The sequence below is a fragment of the Desmodus rotundus genome, chromosome 7 (assembly GCF_022682495.2).
Source record: "Desmodus rotundus isolate HL8 chromosome 7, HLdesRot8A.1, whole genome shotgun sequence".
Classification (NCBI taxonomy): domain Eukaryota; kingdom Metazoa; phylum Chordata; class Mammalia; order Chiroptera; family Phyllostomidae; genus Desmodus; species Desmodus rotundus.
In genome coordinates this window covers 53,438,627-53,458,730 of record NC_071393.1, presented here as the reverse complement: position 1 = coordinate 53,458,730, position 20,104 = coordinate 53,438,627, and the positions used below count along the sequence as shown (strand labels likewise).

Genomic DNA, 20,104 nt, shown 5'->3' with positions numbered 1-20,104 from the left:
AGGAGAAAGTTTCCCTGACCTCAGCCTGTGAGCCAGTTTCCCGCCACCCTGAGCAGCTGCTCCTGGACCGAAAGCCCTGGCGCTGTATACTCTAACCGGACGTTCTGCTCGCACCTTGTGAAACCAGAAAAGGCCGAGCAAAAGGCAGAAAAGGCTCAGGAAAATAAGCAAAGAGGAAAGGATGTAGAGGTTGGTTAAAAATAAAACATATCAGATGAGAATTAAGTCCTGAGAATGTTATCTCTCCCTACAGGAGTGTGGAAAAAAAATAGGCTTGTCAAGGAGAACACAGGCCACAGGATGAATAAGCATAAAAAGAGGAGGAAATGACAGCGCAAACGAGCCACCGCCACCGTGCAGGGGAAGGCCCCTGTGGAGGTGCTGACTTTCCAGGATTGGGCAGATAACCAAGGGGCTGTTTCTGGTGGAAAGAAACATTTTGTCCCTTTATACATTTTTTCGAACAATTTGCTTTTGGTTTTCCATCGGCATTTATTACCTTTTCTGAATAAATAAAGAAATAAATAAATGTCCTTGGGAAAGATTCTTGGGAATTCCTAGTTCCCAGCATTTTTATAGCAGGTAACCTGGTCCCCAGTGAATGCTTCAAAATCCCGCTAGTGGGTGAATACGTCCCTGCCGCTTGCTAGTGTTTCCTCCCTCCTCACCCAGACAACTACCCACCTCATCCCCCAGCACCACCCCCAACAGCTTTTCTGAGATCTGACCTGAGTTTGGGCTGCTTCTAAAGCTCTCTTCAAAACAGGCCCACCAAACCCAGACCCTGTTTTAATGACCACGAATGGTAAATGAAGTAAATGCTCCTTCCATTCCTCAGTCCCAAGTGACCTAATTCTACCCCCACCAGGCATCCATCATAAGGGATATGCCCTTTTCCCCTAAACAGGCACAGAACAAAGATTACTTATTAAGTTAATTTTTAATGACCCAGTGTTTATCTGCTACTAAAGTAATGAATTTCCCTCCACAACTGCTCTTAAATCCGTATGCGAAATTGTAACAGTACAACAACAGCTCTGAGATGTTTCTCTAACTTTAAAAAATGAATCACAAAATGGTCTTTGTAAATTTTCTGGAAAAGTCTCCACACTCAGGAGCAAGAGTAGCAACTATTTCCAAAAAAGAAGCTGACTTTTCTAAGTGCTAAGTTTATCAAAGGTCAAACAAACAGGATTCAAGAAAGGAATCTGGGACTCTTTCAACACTCAGTCTTTCATAGTATTTAAGAAAAGTGCTGTGTTTTAAAGAAATTAAAATGGCATTCTTCTACAGGCCACCTTAAGGAACGAGGGTTGGGGGTTGGGTGAAAGAAGGTGAAGGGATTAAGTAAAACACACACATATATACATATCCCATATGTATCACATGTGTGATACATATACGGTATATTTGATATATATCACACATGTGATAGATATAGATAGATAGATAGATAGATAGATATAATATACGTGTATCACACAGACACAGACAACAGTGTGGTGAAAGCCAGAGGGAAAATGGGGTGGGGGTAGGTAGAGGCAGGCAAAGTGGGGAAAATGGTAACAGAAAGAGACTATGCTTTGGGCGAGGGATGCACAATGCAGTGTGCGGATGATGTTTTGTTGAGGTGTGCACTTGAGACCTGTATAGTTTAGTGAACCAATGTCACCCCAATAAATTCGGTTTAGAAAAAATAGGTAGAGATCACCCAAGTGCCTTTGAGAATTAAACATGTTTTTAAATCTCCACTCAATAGCACTCAAAGGTGATAAAAGTATTCCTTGAGATGACAAGGCCTTGCTCCGTGTCTTCCCTTCATTTCCATTTGTCAGATATTTTTATTTGTCAGTAACAGGACTCCACTGACACCTCAGCTCTACCTCAAGCCCAAACCGGAATGTTAGGTGTGTTAAGAGGAAAGAGTTCTGTTTCCTCTTCTCCCTCAGTGCATTGACATAGGGATGTAAGGGTGGCTGCTTATGCACTGTCTAAATGCCCCAGTGCTCTGTGGCCCGCTGGGAAGTCTCCAAACTGCACCAAGAAAATCCAAATCTTTTGCACTCCCAGGTGGCCCACACCGCTTAACTCCGCCATATTGGCGACAGCACACCCCATACAGCTCATACACCCCATACAGCATTGGCCCGAGACGCCAGTGTGGGACACACACCCAAAGTTCCTCCACAATCCTGTTACACAGTTAGGAAAGAGCCCGTAGGGCAATGGAGTCAGTCAGGCTCCCTCACGTGGATATCCGGGCGACTATGACTCAGCAGTGTTCGTACAGCCATGGTAAGGGCCTGCATGCGCAGAATCAATCTCCGCCACACAGCCAGTAATGTCATATGTTGGCACCCCGCAGGGTTTGTGTTCACTTAGTATGTAAGGGAGTCGGGACTTTCCGCTGACGAAGATCGCCCCACCCCAGAACGAAGGCAAGTCAGACATCCCAGGGCTCCCGTATTTTCTTCCAGCTGCCGGAGTCCCGCATTAACCTCCCCAGTCGCGAACAATTGCAGGATACTCTGCGTAGTCAGCAGGATTTGTCGCAGTACGGTATGGAACCATCCACAGCCCCAGAGGGGGCTTAAAGAGGTGGCCTGCCACCGGCATATGGTATTCGGTGGCAAATCTTCTTGTGGTTGGGCACCCCCACCCCTAGAGCCGGCCCAAAGTCAGTGGCGCTCCAGACACGGTAGAGGGGGCTCTGCAGGTAAGTAGGGGAGACCCTGGAAAAGCCAAGTGCCTGGGTGGCCATGGGGTCCATAGTCTGGGTGTTTCTTACAGCCTCGCGGGCCGAGACTGAGACTGCACTTCACAATACGAAGTTCGAGAACTCCAAAAGAGAGAGGAAGCCTTGGAGACTCAGATCCATGCCCTGGAGAAGGACCTCCGGACAGTGGAGTCGCAGCGGTCCCCCTCCCGGATCGTAGTGGACGATTCGGAGGAGGGGGAAGAAGAACCAAGTCCCGTGTGAGCCTGCCCAGTAGTGATACAGAAGATGAAATCACAGCAGCCGGTGGCACCTGTGGGGAATGCGGTTGGCCCCGCCCTGGTGGTTGAGCACATGACCTCTTGTCCTTATGGGCCAGCTGAGCTAGCAGATCTGGGAAAGCAGTTCCCTGGCAGCGGTCAGCAGAGCCCTTGGTGTTGTGGCTCCTCCACCTTTGGGATTTAGGAGTGGATAGTATTACGTGCACTGATGAGATAGAAAAGTTAGCTTCCATTATGACTCACCCCTCCCTGCACCAGCGGCTGCAAAATAGCCAGTGGCATGGAAGAGGACAGGGACCTCATTCCCTGTTAGAATGGCCATGTCTGTATGGTCTGGGCGGATGCAAAAGATGTGCTGGACACTGTGAGCAAATGGCAGTCCTATGTGGACTTGGTGCAGATCTTAGGGGAGCGGGGCATGTTCCAGGCTGTGTTTAATGTCAATACTCAAGGCCCTGATGATGAACGCTTTACCACAGGGGTGAGGGATCTAGTACTGCAGCATGTCCCCTCTGCCTCTTTTGGATCCCTAATGGCTATTTTGGCCCTGTATGCTGGGTGCCATATTAATGAGGTCACCAGAATGGTGGCAAGTCTGGGAGAAGTGGAGAGTCGCTGCAGCAGAAAGGAGTTCAGATGGTGTCTCGAGCCCCCTCTGTCCCTCAGGCAAAAAGCGAACCCAGGTGGGTGACTAGGACTCAGATGTGGTTAGATCTTTAGGCGGCTGGAACAGGTCGAAATAAGATTGACAGGAAACCAAGCACCTACTTATTAGAACTGTGGAAACAGTTGTGAGCTGGCTGATGTTTCCTGCAGGCCCAGAAGAAGGAGATGAAAGGGAAACCCGGGATGCACTCAGGAGGCCTGTCCTGTCCAGCTGGAAGATCACCTGGCTGTGCCAAACTTCCAAGAAGAGGGAACAGTTATCCTTTGGAAATTTGAATAGGAGGAGGGCCGAGGAACCCATCTACAGGTGACCAATGGGGATTGGAGGGCGCATGTGGAATTGGCTGTCCACTGCTCCCCTACAAATGTCCAACGGGTCATGGCTCTAGTAGACATGGGGGCAGAGTGTACGCTCCTGTATGGAAACCCGGACAAGTTTCTGGGGCCTGCAGCCTATAATTATGGTTATAGGGGGCCCAGTGTGAAGGTGAAGGCCATGTGGCTCTCCCTGAGTATTGGGCAATTGCCATCCCCCACCCTCCGTGAATATACTGTTTATGTGTCCCCCATTCCTGAGTATATCCTGGGCATCGTTGTGCTCCAAGGATTGTGGCTGCAAACCACTGCAGGGGAGTTCTGCTTGAGAGTTCGAGTGGTAAAAGCCATTCAGTGGAGGCATGCCAGACATCCCCCCACTCAGCTGCCGTCTCCATGATGAGGGACGGCAGTTAAGCAGTACCGGCAGCCTGGGGGTGGTGAGGAGATTACAGCAACTATAGGAGAGTTGGAAAACGTGGGGATAACTAAGGCCGCCCACAGTCCCTTCAGCTCCCCTGTGTGGCCAGTGGGGAAGCCAGATGGCATGTGGAGAATGACAGTAGATTATCAGGAACTGAAAAAGATCATTCCCCCAATACATGCAGTGGTCCCTGCTGTGGTGGACTTGATGGACCGGTTAACCAATGAGCTGGGAATCTACCACTCTGTGGCTGATCTGGCAAATGCCTTTTTCTCCATTGATATTGCTCCAGAGTCGAGAGCAGTTTACTTTTACCTGGGAAGGCCAGCAATGGACCTTTACCATGCTCCCTCAGGTGTACTTGCACAGCCCGACCATCTGTCACGGGCTTATAGAGGAATACCTGGCTAAATGGCCACAGCCCGCCACAGTGCACCTTTTTCATCACATTGATGACATTTTGCTAACCAGTGATTCTCTTCCAGTTAGAAAAGGCAGCACTGCAAATGTTGTCACACCTGAGGTCATGTGGCTGTGCAGCCGATGAAGCCAAGATGCAAGGGCCTGGATAATCTGTCAAAGTCTTGGGGGTTGTCTGGGCAGGGGAGACAAAAGTAAGCCCTGATGCGGTAATAGATAAGATTCAGGTGTATCCTACCCCGACCACTGTAAAGCAGCTCCAAACGTTTTTAGGCCTGCTTGGGTACTGGAGGGTGTTGGTGCCCCACCTCACTCAGGTTATTCACCCCTTAACCATTTTGGTAAGAAAAGGAGTGAGATGGGACTGGCCCCTGACCTTGGAACAAGCATTCCAAGGAGCAAAGCACATCATTAAATGTGCTCAAGCCTCGCATGCTTTGGATCCTGCCAGACCTTGTGAGTTAGATGTGCATGTGACACGGGAAGGCGGGGTCTTTGGCAGCAATCGGGACAGCTACAGCAACCTCTGGCAACACCAGTGGAACAGTGCACATTCCTTATGGAACGCCACCTGGACTGACATCTACGATGGGGCAGAGGAACAGTATGACCGGCCCTGGCTGTTAGTCAGCTACACCATATGGGATGACTTGGGTTGGCTCCCGGCTGAGGCAGTGGAGTTGGCTGGACCAGCCTCCCTGTCTATTGAGAACCTCAGAGGACAAGCCCAAGTGGGCTGGACTCTGATAGGTCTGTGTCAGAAGCATGTTCTTAAGCATTACTGGGGTGTGAAGAATAATGCATGGGCTGTAGTTCCCACTGGGGCCCTCTGGGTGTGTGGCTCACATGGGTGGCCTTACCTGCCCAGAAATTGGACTGGCCATTGTACCCGGGGGTGGCCTTATTTGCCTGCCTAAGTTCAGAAAACTCTCACAATCTGACCAGTCAACTGGGAAGCATTTCAGGTGTAACATCAGGTACAGAGTACCGGCTGGTTGTACTACCCATTAGCCGTTTTTTTCTCCTATAGTAACTGAGGCCAAAATAACTGCTTTGGCTTTGCACATTGCTTGTGCACTGAGTGCAACACATGATTCCTTGAGCCTCTTAAATGAGGAAGTGTATCAGTTGCAAAAAGTAGCCTTACAAAATCTCATGGCCTTAGACATGCTCACTGCATCACAAGGTGGGGTATGTGCCCTAGTTGGGGCTGAATGTTGTGTATATGTTCCGGATGTCCATCACAGTGTTAGCCAAGCTTTATGAGCATTAGCTTCTGAGACCCATGCTATCAAGCTCCTGACAGGCGATCCCCTGCAGGAAGGGTGGGTATCCTTAACTACTGAATGGCAGTGGGTCCTTGCTGTCTTGGACAGCAGTGCTTGTGTTTTGGTTGTTTGCTGCTGCAGCTTATACTGCTGTTGCAGCATTTGGGTGCAGGGCTCTGCCCTCCTCGCCAAGGGACCCTCATGGAAGACACCCTCATGTAGACTGTATGGTGAAGAACCCCGAAGGGTGGAATGTAGGGACAACGGAGTCAGTCAGCCTCCCTCACCCAGATATCTGGGTGACAATGACTGAATAGTATTCATACAACCATGATAGGGGCCTGCACGCAAAGAATCAAACTGTTATGTAACAAGTAATGTCATATATTGGCACGCCGCCAGGGTTGTGTTCACTTAGTGTACAAGGGAGTTGGGCATTTCAGCTGGCACAGATCGCCCCACCCCTGAATAAAGGCACGTCAGACATCCCAACGGCTCCACGTATTTTCTTCCAGCTGCCCAAGTGGGCCCCACGTTAACCTGCCTGGTCTAGAACGATTGCAGGGCAAGCCCATTGCAAAGTCAGAGAGAATTCAAGTATGAAGTTGGTGTTTTCTGCTCATGTGGTTTATATTGAAAAATTGGCATTCCTTTAGGAAAACGGGCATAGACCCTTGTTGATAATCAAAACATTATGTAAAAATATTGAGTAGCAAGCATTCATGTAAAACTCCCTCTCCCCAAACTGCACTTAGTCTGGCATCTCCTCAGCAGGTAGGAGACCCCAAACACAACAACACTCAGTTGGAAGTCTTGAGTTAAATCCTGGTGTGTTACCCTATCAGCCTGTAACCTCTGATAAGCCACCTAACCACTCTGAGTACAGTTCCTTATTCGTAAAAAGAGCGAGCTGTCTCAGAGGCTGCAAAAAATAAACATGTGAGAGCACACGCCACAGGCATGGCATATAGGTATTCTCTGAGTACTTAAGAGTCATTTTACCAATTGTTTTATATCGTGACTCTAACTAATGAGCATGCCTTGTGAATGTAAAGGAAATAGTCCATGGTAAATCCACCCTCTCAGGGGGACTAACCTGTCACCAAGGTGAGACAGCAGCATATTAAAAAATCACACTTGGATAGTCGACTGGGTCTGCAACCAGATTGGGTCTTTAATACAAACCAGCATATGCTATCCAACAGACTTCAACTATAGCCAGCGTCATTTTGAAAAGAACAATTTATTTCCACTGTTTCAGCAATAGTCTCTGACCACCTAGCTAATCAGAATTCTTGTCATGCCATTCAGAAGATTCAGGATTGAAGCTAAGTCAATTTTGTATTATTTTCATTTGAAATAACTTTACCAAGAACATCCCTTGTACTTGTCCTCATAGTTAGCAAATATAAAAGTACCTGACATGTCCAAAACCCTATTTTATACAAACTGCTGACCCAGCATGGTGTTTCTCATCATTGCTTTCTGAAACACAGGAAATTTGAAGACTGTGTGGCCATATGACCCAGCCTCTAAAGAAATCTGAGTTATTTAAAGAAGGGAAAACAAAATTATGTCTGAATAGATAATTCGTGATTCAGACAGCCTAGTATTTAATTGGTATTAACTACTCTACTGAAGATCTACTTAATGCACTTAGGCAAGACTTTTTATTTCCATGAAATTGGATCTTTGGTTCAAAATTTAATCTCCTGCCGAGGACTCTGCACTATGTAGGTGACGTAACACTGAGGTATGCTCTTAATATTTCATTGCCAGGAATATAAAAGAAATTGATCAGATTATTTGCCAAATAACATTGCTTTAGCAAGACTAGGTCATTGCCTAAGTGGGCTGTCAAAGAGAGAAGCAAAATAGGAGACACTATTATAGCTGTATTTTCCAGCTTAATCTTCCAGAACTCAAATTCAACCATGAAAAAAATCAGTGCATTAAAAGTTGATTTAATATATAGTTTATTAATTTATAGGACCTTTGTCTGAATCAAGTAAGCAAGGCCTAAGAGGTTTGATATTTTGGCAAGGCAAAATATGGACCAAAATAAAAGACACAAAATATATTATTGGAACAACATGGTAGTCTTTCAGAATATACTCACTGTCATTTCTGACATTTGTAATTATGGGAAAAAACCTTAGTTACTATTTTATAGAATACAAAATTCTCAAGAAACAACCTTCTTTCTTTCTCTTTTAATTAAGTTTTCCAAAATTGTTCTGAAGAAAGAATGTACTCTGCCCCATCTGAAGCTATTCATATAAATTACTTCTGCATTCCCAGGGTACCAAAGGGCAGAATTCTCTGTTCAATTGTCAGGTTCATAGGGGTCAATGACCTCTTCAAACAGGTAAACAAATATGAAATGACATGATGACCAATGCTTTCTAAAACTCTTAGCCTAAAAGTGTAAGTCAACAATGAAAGGTGCTTGCGTATGTACAAAAATTCCAACAAGTCCTTCCTGCCAAAGATGAAGGAAATTAATCAAACCATTGAAATGCTAAGGTAGGAGAGCGAGTTTATTCAAAAGTATTTACTGAGCCCTTACTGTGTGCCAGGTACTATTTTAGGTGCTGGGAATACATTCCTGTTACCTTTGTGCTTAAGAAGGATACAAGAAAACAAACACAATAAATAAGAAAGTTACACAGTAAGTTAGAAGGTGATGAGTACTATGAAAAATAAAAAGAGCAGTTATGAGAATGAAGACACATCTAAACTGGAAATTTTCTAAAACCAAAAAAGGAAAAAATAAGCTTCTTTCTTGCAAAGTCTATATATCTGTAAATGGCCAAAGAAAATATTCCTGGCTCTTTAAAGTTCATGGGATTTTCAAACAAGTAATTAAGGGATTTTCAAAATAGGAAAATGGAATTGGAAACTAGGAAAAGTAACTTCACAGAGCAGGCACTGGATACAGAGTTCTTGAGGAATCTTTGCCTGCTGCCGTGGTAGATCCCTCCTCGGTCCTAGCAGACCCCATGACTCTGGCCACCAGACCCGCTGCCAACCACAGTGGACCTGGAGACTCAAGACTCTTGAGACGAGCATCTTGGGACAGAAGATGTGAAGAATTCAAACAGTTTTTCAGGATTTTTTGTTTTATTTCCATTTCCATTTTTAATAGCACCCTATTTTTAAAATATTTTCTTATCTTGTTAAAGAAGGTGGAGCTCCTTAAAAAGAAACACTGAAAAATGAAAATGTCCACATTTCCAACCCCACCTCGCTCTCAGATTGCTCAAGATGCACACATGTTTGTTTATCGGCAGACCCGGGTCTTGCGACACCAGCATCAGGGGTTGCCATCTCTAAACTACCAGGTAAATATTTTTCCCTTTGCTTTAAATTCAAATTTAAATTCAATTTCATTTCAATAAAGCAATCAAACAATCAATGTCTAGTTTTTGCCCCTGAAGAGTTAGGCTCTCCAAGTCAAAGTGAGAATAGAAAATAAATGATGTCATTTTTTATCAGAAAGTCACGTGTTCAGTAAAATGGGGCAGAGGCAAGAAGTCCATGTTGTAGGATCAGGAAAAAGGAGTGTCTACCCACAGGACACCGATAAATGGATGGCTACGCCAGCAGCCCTGTCTAGAGGTAATAATGTCATTAGGTTGTGATAATTCTCCAGAAACCCCAACAGCCCTGGATTAAAAACATCTGGAAATTGTTCAGATGACACAAATTCCTGTTTCTTGCTATTAAGGCTTCAATGATGCCTCTCTGTGGCATCTGTCACCATTTTTTTTTTTCTTTGCAAGCCTCCTCCTTTCAAATCAGGAAACGTACATAAAGTGCAAATCAGATTTATTCCCTCACCCATGCTTCTGGGCTCTCATTTTGATAGACGGTATTAGCAAATCTATCCATTAAACCGCTGGCCACAGAGGTCTTCTGCAGATATTTTCAGAGTTGGATAATGAGTTCATCTGGCAAAAAGAGTGTCTGAAGGTGGATGCAGTCTTGGCAAAAAAAACACCAAGTACCGTTTTGCAAGATAGGGATGTGAATGATGCAAGCAGTAGGGGGGTTGCTAGTCACCAATTCACTGAAGAAGCCTTCTTTGGGTCTCAACTCTTAAAGAGAATTCAGGGACTGTTGTTACAATGAATGAGGCCAGCGGATTTTGGAGCACAGTCAGTCTTCAGTGAGGGCAGATTCTGTTTTCCCTGGGTTGGGGACAGAAAGGAAAATGAAGAGGGTTAGGAGCCAGATCTGATGAGTTTAATATCACACATGTCATTCAAAAAGCCTCTAGGAAATGCTCCCGACTTACAGAACAGAACTGAGCAGACAGGGCCTGCTCAGCAGGGCTTCCCAACAGGGCTTCGCAAAATGGGTTTTCTTAAGTGTTTGATGGGTATACAGTCCAAATGGGTCGTGAATTAGACAATGTTACATATGACTTTACTGCAGGATTTCTTAGAATAATTTTTCTTGGTCAATATGTCAGTGAGCACTGTGACTCTTCAAGAGAGGGACACAATACGTACTATTTCCCATATTTGGGGGCAAGGAGTTCACCTCATAAACCACCCGAGCCAGACTAGCAGGATTCGTGTTTCAGTGCACATTATTGTGGGAAATGCTCCTTTACAATACTGGTTGGAGGGGAGAGGAGTGTTATTAAGTCATATTCAGTTTATATTGTATGAGCCCAGTTTTTACATTGGGAGTCACAGTCCCACACCAATATAATAAATTAACCATCCTAGCTGGGTTCCATTGTATGTCCTTTGCAATGTGCCAAAATCCTGAGCAACATTTAACATTATGCTGGATGGGTGAATATTAATAATAAAAAGTTAGCAATTTCTCATCTATTATAAACTGTCATGCAATCAGTGGGCATTCACAAAGGATGTGCTTTACATTTTTCTGATTTTCCCAGCGGAGCTAAGGCTAAGGTTTCAGGATTAAGCCCGTCAAGATGTCATTATATATGAAGGTAAGCCACAGCTGAGAACGAACAGAGTAGATGAGAATATACGTTTAAAAAATCTTGAATAAAAGTCAAGGATTGATTTGATCAAAAGTCACAGAAAATTATCAAACACATACTAGTTAAATTCCTGAATTTCTTTTTGGCTTCTGCCCTTTCATCAGCATCAAAGTACCAGACAGTCATAGCGTATCTGTGAAAGATAAGCAGATGTTGGAAAAGAGGCTTAAAAATACTACCAATATAAAAAAAAAAAAAAAATGCACCCTACATGTCTCCCCTCAGAGTCATTTGTAAAGCCAACATTTAAAGTTTTCCCTATTATTAGAAGTCCATCCCAATTTTAATTTAAAATAAACTTCTTTGGTTTCAATTCTATTTGCATGTAATAAAACATGTAAGGAATTCTAAGTATGCACCAGGCATCAATGGGGGCAATGGGAATTCAAATGATCTTGTGAATACATCTGTCTCTTCCTCAAGGAGCTCAGCTTCCAGTTGGGGAGACAGGCAATTTAACGAATAATGTAACAGGCTGTGCAGTGATCTACATGGAAAGGACTAAAAGGGAATCATTCTGCTAAAGACCGAGAGACCCAACTTGGTGGGGGGAGCACAGAGAAGAGGAGGTGACACCTGAGTGAAGCTTTAAAGCATAACTTATTTAAATGGCAGGACACATAAAACTCTTGGCATTCTTCAGTTGGGGACATGGAGCCAAAGGTGCAATGGAATAATAACGCCCTCAAGCTTTCTACTGTGTTCTCATTAATAACCTTTATCCTATCTGTGGGCTAGACTGGAATAGGAGTCCTTTTACGCATGAGTTTTCAAAAAGTTTCATTTTATAAATATTATTAGCTACTGGAATTTCAATAGCACTTGATTTTTTTCAATGGCTTCGCATCAACATTTGCTAATGTTTCCTGTGACTCCAGCCATGGAGGGCCTGTGGAACAAGGAGGGAATTCCGGCACAAACGACAGGGGCTAATTATTGTACCCCATTAAACAAGCCACAAGCAGGCTTTGGTGGTAGAACAGTACCTGCTCACCTAAGGCACACTTGACATTTACTGTGCAAGCCTGTGTGGGGCTCAGATCTGTGATTTCTGAAGGAGGACACATAAACCTTAAGAACTTTACACATGTGATTTTAATTTAATTAGGCTTATTAAGGTTTAGTCAATATCCTTCTACCCATGTTCTCACCCCCTTTCCCCTGCTGCTATTCCCAGTTCAAGCTGCACCCCACGGCACTCCAGGTATGCCTGGTTTGCAGCTTTGGCTATAAAACAAAGGCAAATGAAAGACGAAATCCAAAGTTAAGATTACATTGAGTTCCTAGATTAATACTAAACAACACTAAGTTGATCAGATACACTGAAAATCCTCCTACGCATGACCGAAGGACAGAATTATTGTATATCCAGTTGCTGGGATATGATCGGTACAGACAGCCCAAACCAATGTTATGCTAAGGAAAGGGTTAAAAAGAACCGAACTCAAAACAAATTCCTCTTTCTTTTCTCAAAGTTCTATGTCTGCTTTCAACTGGCAACTCATAAACTCATCCAGAGTTGACCAGACAGAATTCCTGGTATGTGATAGCTAACATTCTCAAGGAGTAGTAGTTCAACATGTTTTTGAAAAGAGGGATGGGAAAGAAAGGAGAGAAGAGAAAAACATTCTGGGAAATTTAGAATCCGATATGCTCATCTAATGGAAAACAATTTGTTAATAGTACAAACTGACATTAAGTTTTATATACTAAAGAATCCAAAGCTTCCACTTTAAGGAAAGCTAAAATTGACTCCAAACAGGCTTACTATCAGCTTTGGGGTGTGGTTACTCCCTCATATGCATAGGAAATGAGTTTAGAGAATTCTCTGGGAAGGAAGTGGGGTTTGGACAAGACACTTCTCCAGAGGAATCCTGGGCCTGGCCATTACCTGGTTGCATAGGAAGGCTGGACTTCATGAGGGTTCCTGCGGTCTGACCAGAAGAACAGGAGTCTGTCAAAGATGGGCTCCACATCCGCTACAAATGATTTCCCTTCTGGAAATATCCGCAGGATGCCACCGTGTAGCTGAGAGCCACAAAGAAGGCAGATTATTTCCTGGCCTCACACGTAGCAAATTAGCAATGACATTTAACACGTCTAATAACAAAGCCATCTTCCAACCTCCACTCTAAGCATATATACTCCCCAATTTTTACTTCAGCCTCCTACTTTGTACTAAATTTTACTTCAAACTTTGCTAGAGCTGTTTCCTTATTTACCTCATGCCAAAGAAAGCCTTCCCACCCCACGATCGTGACACCCATAGACACGAAATGGAGTTCTATTAAGTCGAATCATACAGAATCCCAATATTCAACAAATTTGACCTACAAAACCGCCCAGTAATTTCATATGGTTCAATCTAATATTAACAGCTTCCTGGGATAATAATTCCACATAATGTCCCCTCCAATTAGAATTTACAGCTTCCCTCTGAGCTCCACTAGCTCCTGTATGACCTTGTTAGTTGGAAGAGACATGCTCTTTTTTTCTGAACTCGCAGACCCCCTTATCTGTAGTCTTTATTACATGTCTTTCTCTTTTCATTGAATCACTTTTTTCATTTCACCTGGACACCCAATCTGTCCTGCCAGAATATAGCAGGGTAGAATTCAGGCCTCGCACATCAATGTTCCCCACAGCACAATGCCTGGCACTAGCAGGCACTCAAATATTTGTTGAATGATTTCATGTTTTGTAATATATTATCACGGACCTGACAACTTTACTTGCTTGTCTATAATAACACCTTTCAAGATTTTAAAGGACAGCTAAGGGATAGATTCTAGTCATGTTACCAAGCAGGGAGAAGAGACAAGCCATGCTACTGATTCACCGGATTCCCAGGTTTAGTTTTTCTGACCCCAGATAAAATATCCTGGCCCCTGACAGCCAGCATCTGCCCTAATAAACAGGAAATGGAGATGCAGAAGGTTCAAAAGCCAAACAAGCTTACAAAGTTCTGACTTCTCAGACTCCTAAATCATCCTTAGTGTTCAGAAAGGACACACATTCCAGACAAATGTCTGTAAGTGTGGAACCAGGCTTCATATCTCTTTCTATCTATATGTTCAAAAATACAAAAATAAACCCTAAAGCCTTTGGCATTCACAAACCATAGCAGGCTATGGCAGGCAGCCACCAATGAGATGTATCACCCCATGAGAGAGGACTGTGTGGGAAACCTCGCCTGGGGATGGTTTTATATCCTACAGTTCTATTTTTGTGGGATTCTCTCAATGTTGCTGCTGGAAGGGAAAAGCGTATCTTATTCTGCACTAAGAGTCTTGTCAGCTCTAGATTACACTAAAAATGTCAATCCCTAAAATAGCAAATTACCTTCTCTTCATCAACCATCCCTTCCATATCCTAATAATGACCCTACCCCCCCCCACCCCACCCCATCACATTCACTTCATATTCATTATTTTCATCTCATCGACTTTAGTACTAATACCATGGTGGGGGGCATATAAAATAGAAGAGATTCATCAGTGGGAATTATGAACTCTGAACTCTCCTCTAAGTCATCTGAATTCTTTTCCTCTCCTTTCTAACCCCACTCTGTCTTCCCATTATTCCAAAGTACCTTGGAATCCCAATTCTTGTTTAGATAGTAGATGCAGGTGATGCAGCGGCCGTCACCGTTGGGGTTGTCCACATGTCGAACATAACCTGTTCCATTTCCGGGGTAGCAAGCCACCATTGCCTATGAAGAAATCCCAAGAAAGACAGTTAACAAAGCTGAGACAATCTCCCATTGGTGAACAGCTGAGTAACATATTCTCCTTGGGTACCATGTGACACTTAATGGCACTGCTGGCATCTTAATTGCATGTACAGTACATACATTTGGACTCTTCAGCATCCAAGATTTAACGGCAAGTCATACCTATGGGGTAGCCCAGTAGAAAGTGGTTCAACAATATTCCCAGAGTTGTAGAACATTTTAGACAGTAACCCATATATATCTCATTAGGATGCCCACCTTTCTTCAATCCTCCTTTTTGAAATAGTGGGTTCTGGGTTCCCTCTCTAGATCCACAAAATCAGAATCACTAGGTATGGAATTTAGGGATTATGCCCATTTAACAAGTGCCTCTGAATCACCAAATTACCTGCTGTTTTAGATCTAGGACTCAAGATATTTGCATTTAAAAGAGGTGGAAACCAATCTCCAAGGAGGAAAAGGTCAGGCTTGCTCGAATGATTAGGGAAGAAGGAAGAGGGAAGGATCAATGGGAAACTGTGTCCCAACTTGTTAGCATAGAACCAGTCAGGTCTGGCTCATAAAAAAGGCCACAGACATATCTCATGTTTCCCAATGCTTGTCTTCTTCCTGTGGATAATTATCAAATCAGATGATACCCTGAAGTTCTCTTCCTTTTCCCAAGCACTACCTGTATCAACCAAGTTTAAATTTACTTAAAATATTACTTAGTTTTATACTAAGTTTTATTACTTAGATATATACATTTTCTATATTAGTGATCACAAACTTGAGACCTGCTCGATGATTTTAAAAGATTATCAAAAGGGCCGCTGCAAAATTAGGGTTATTATGTGAGGATTTACACCCCTGCCCTAATCATCCCATGGATAAATTATAGCAAGAAGCAGAAAAGCACAGGCAAAAGCTAGTTCTTCTCACGGACACCGCTATATTTCTAAAAATTTTTATAGAGATGAGAGAGATACAGAGAAGGTGTTGGAACAGGCAACACAAGATGAGGAAAGGGATGTTTTTCCTGTTTTGGTCATTGATGTATTCTCAGTGCCCAGAACAGCACCTGACACGTAGAAGGTATCTGTTTAAAATGTGATATAAATAAATGAATGAGTTTGTGAATGGCTCTTCCCTCTAAAGAGTATGTGCAGTATGTGTACATTCTATCTAAATCAATATAGATTTGTCATTTTAAAAACCTATCTTCCAATATACATGTAGCAATCCAGTTTGTATTTTCGCCTATAAATGGCAGAATTGTCATATTGGTAAAGTGATCAGTCAGGCAGAGGCCCAAACTAATGCACTAGAGTAGCGCAGTGAATCAGCTTCAGCGCCGAGGGTGCCAAGTCTCTGCCAGTAGCAACATGAAGACATGAACGAGGCATATAGAGTTAAAGGCTTCACATACACACACATTGCATATTGACTTCATAAGAAACCATGTCTCCAAAACAACAGTAAGACTGAATGGTAACTTGGTTTTGTGGTGATCTTAAAGCTTAAATCACCATATTTATCAAACTTTATATTCTTATGCAGCTAGCAATCCCCATAGCCTACCTTTGAACATCTAAAATGTCAATGCAATATCATCCAAGAGGCAAAGTTAGGCTGTTAGCTTGAACATCGTTCGAAAGGTGGAATTTTGAGGCTACCGCAATCCAGATTTAACAAATGATGGTACCACCAAGCAAATAATGGCCTGGGGAAAGGAGATTGGTAGCAGACAGAAATGACGGGCCCAGCTGCGGAAGAAGAGACAAATGAAGTAACCTCTAATGACAAGGGAAATACCTATCCCTGGAAGCAGCTATTAGGATTATGAGAGCCACCACTGAGCCAATAATGAAGGTCATTTAAGCTACAAATAATTACCATCTCAGCCTCACCTGTCTGTGAAGCCCTGAAAAGAAAAAGTGCTCCATCGATGCTACATAAACTTATATTCTTAAACAGCTCAATTCAAAGGAAAAGGTCAGTGGTCGGATGCCTGCCACCTAGTTCACTCTGCAACTAACTGTATTTCTTTTCTATAAAGACAGCTTGGGTTACATGGCCTCTAACAGTCCAGGAAGATCTAAGACTTAGTCTAAGCATCTACCTCAGGAAAAGCAAGAGGGGCAGTTCTTCAGGGCAGTAGAAGTACATATCTGCCCCAGGATTCAACTTAGATTCAAATATTGAAAAAACAGATACAACTCACAAAAGTACATCCTTAATGAATTGCTATGTCTATCAAACACAGAGAAAGAGCTAGCAAATTCCAGGGGACTTAGCAGGTGGACAGAACCTCTAAGAGTCAGCAAAGTATCTGATTGTTCAAGGGAGAGGAACAGAGGAAATTTCTCTGGCCAGAGTAAATCTTCGCCCTTTCTCCTGGTGGGTGAAGCCACTGCGTCAAGTTGGAAACAATGGAAGGAAATCACTGTGGGCCTCAGTGGGCCTGTTCAAACCTCAGACAGTCAATTTTATCAGTATTTTCTGGACAACAGCTATAGGAGATGGGTCTTGGCTTGGGCACATTCCTGGCTATTTGCTGGTCTTTGGCACTTTCTAAAACCGGGAGGCTCCTTCTTTCTCTCTGCTGTGTAGAATTCCATTGTGTAAATGTACCATAATTTTTTGATCCACTCATTTGCTGATGGGCACTTAGGTTGCTTCCAGTACTTGGCTACTGTAAATTGTGCTGCTATGAACATTGGGGTGCATAGGTTCTTTTGGATGGGTGTTTCAGGGTTCTTAGGGTATAATCCCAGCAGCGGAATTGCTGGGTCAAAGGGCAGTTCCATTTTTAGTTTTCTGAGAAAATTCCATACTGTTTTCCACAGTGGCTACACCAGTCTGCATTCCCGCCAACAGTGCACTAGGGTTCCCTTTTGTCTGCATCCTCTCCAGCATTTGTTTGTTGATTTGTTTATGTTGGCCACTCTAACCGGTGTGAGATGGTACCTCATTGTGGTTTTAATTTGCACCTCTCTGATGGCTAGAGATGCTGAGCTTCTTTTCATATGTCTCTGGGCCCTCTGTATGTCTTCCTTGGAGAAATGTCTGTTCAAGTCCTTTACCCTTTGCAATGGCATGGATGGAACTGGAGAGCATTATGCTAAGTGAAATAAGCCAGGCAGTGAGGGACAAAAACCATATGATCTCACCTTTAACTGGAACATAATCAACAAAAGAAAAAAGCAAACAAAATATAACCAGAGACATTGAAATTAAGAACATTGTAACAATAGCCAGAGGGGAGTGGGGAGGGGATAGTGGGGAGAGGGGTCTATAGGAGCTACTATAAAGGACACAAGGACAAAATCAAGGGGGAGGGTAGAGGTGGGGGAGGGAGGTGGGACTGGCTGGGGTGGGGTGGAGGGAAGGGGAGAAAATGCAGACAATTGTAACTGAATAAAAATAAATACATAAATTTTAAAAATTAAAAAATAAAATAATAAAACCAGGAGGCTTACGACACACTCAGGAGCAAGGACCACGTCAATAACAAGTCACTCATTTCTGTGCCAATTTGTGCACGGGACAGGAACAAACCCTGGAAGCCAGCTGGGTCAACTGAGCGGTTGCTTAAACCTCATCAAGCCCAGGAAGGGATTTGAGTGTATAAAGGAGAGTGCTTCAGAACAACAACAGCGCCAAAGTACTTTCATTATCACATGACAAACATTCCACAAAATGATTCGGACAAAGATAGGGAAGGTGTCTCATTTGTTATAGACTTCGTATTTGCCAAAACTTCCTGACTGGATTAGTATTTGAAATGTCAGTGTAATCTACAGAAGCATATACAAAAGGATTTTAGTTCCATTGCTGGATATGCAGATAAATCCCCAAGTCCCCTTATGCATTTACCATTACTCCCTCTGCCCCAGCATGGACCCCCCTCCCACCATCCTCAGAGGCCTCCCAACTGCTCTGTAGCCAAGGGAAAATTAGCTGAGGAATGAACCCCTCCTGGGCTCCCGGGCTGGCTCCAGACCAAAGATATGTACTCTAGACACAGAAGCAGCCATGTTCAGGCAGGAAATATGTATGTATTCTTTAAAGATGTACACAGATATATAAAGTTTAACAGCCAAATACAAGTAACAAAATGTGCTCCCCAAATGCTACAAATGGAAAAGAAAACAGCTGTTCTATCAGGGTTCTTGGTAAGCTGACTTTACAAAAAAACAGATCTCATCAACCACAAAGGTAAAGTTGAAAAATGAAAGTCCAGGATTTCCATTCCAATGCCTAAACTGAGTGTTCGTGATTGAAACCAACCACAGCTTGATTGCACAGATGAACCATTTCAAACAGTTGGCGTCAGAGACCTCCACTGCCCATCAGCAATGGCGATCATTTCAGACACATGGCTGCCCAGGGGGTGTAACTGCCCCATCCCAGCCTCCAGTTAGGCTCGTCACTTCTCTCATGACAATTAATAACACAGATTTTTGGGAGCCAGATTCACTAGTATGACTTGATCTTGAACAAGTTATAATCAAGTGGCATTCTACATAAATTTTAAATCAGCAAATTGAAACATTAATAAAGTCTTACTTTATTTGCAAAATTTGTAATAACTGGGAATCTACTTTTTTTAATGTGTCAAAAAATAGCATAACTTCGAAGTTGTCTGGCTGAACGACCTGTAAACTGGTATTTGGGTCCACTGCCAAATGCTGAGACCCATCTAACTGCTATGCAGAAAGAGCAGCCAATCTTTGTAAGGATTTGTTTTGAATTATGAACAGTCTTGAGCAGAGCATACTTTGAATAAAATGCAACCTAAGTCCAAAAAACCTGTACTTAACCTCTTTACACCTCAGTTTTCTCATCTGTAAAATGGGCTTAAGAGGACTGAAGGAGATACTCCTTATGCTGCTTAATGTTAGCTATTTTTAGAGCTGATGATATGCTCGTTTCTGTTCCTCTCAACTGGGGCTTCAGCATGCCTCCCCTTCAGGGATCTGATTCCACTTAAGTGCTTTGTAGCTTCAACTCTGTTGGCACTTGTGCGTCACAAATAATTGAAACCAATCATGCATACGTGTACATGTCAGAACTCTGGAGTGCACGCTACGCTGCCTACGCCAGGGAACTTACCGTGCTTTGCAATGAGCACCCAGTACTACAAAAATCTCATATTTTAGGGTAGTAGCAGACAACCAAACTGGATTTGTAGCCAAATGCTCCTGAATATTTCTTATCCCAACTTTTAAATTAGGGCCACAAAAAATACATCAGGTTGTATTTTAAGGTCA

General features: G+C 43.3%; 1 protein-coding gene across 1 annotated transcript in view; it reads right to left on the bottom strand.

Moving 5' to 3' along the window:
• Positions 1-7,314: 7,314 nt before the first annotated feature.
• EGLN3 (egl-9 family hypoxia inducible factor 3) overlaps positions 7,315-20,104 on the bottom strand; it is a 28,266-nt gene continuing 15,476 nt past the window's right edge. The window contains exons 2-5 of the mRNA XM_024551331.4: positions 14,709-14,828; positions 13,008-13,144; positions 11,176-11,249; positions 7,315-10,283 (exon numbers count right to left, since the gene is read on the bottom strand). Coding sequence (XP_024407099.1) covers positions 10,252-10,283; positions 11,176-11,249; positions 13,008-13,144; positions 14,709-14,828 — 363 coding nt within the window. The 3' untranslated portion in view covers positions 7,315-10,251. The remainder of the gene's footprint in view (positions 10,284-11,175; positions 11,250-13,007; positions 13,145-14,708; positions 14,829-20,104) is intronic.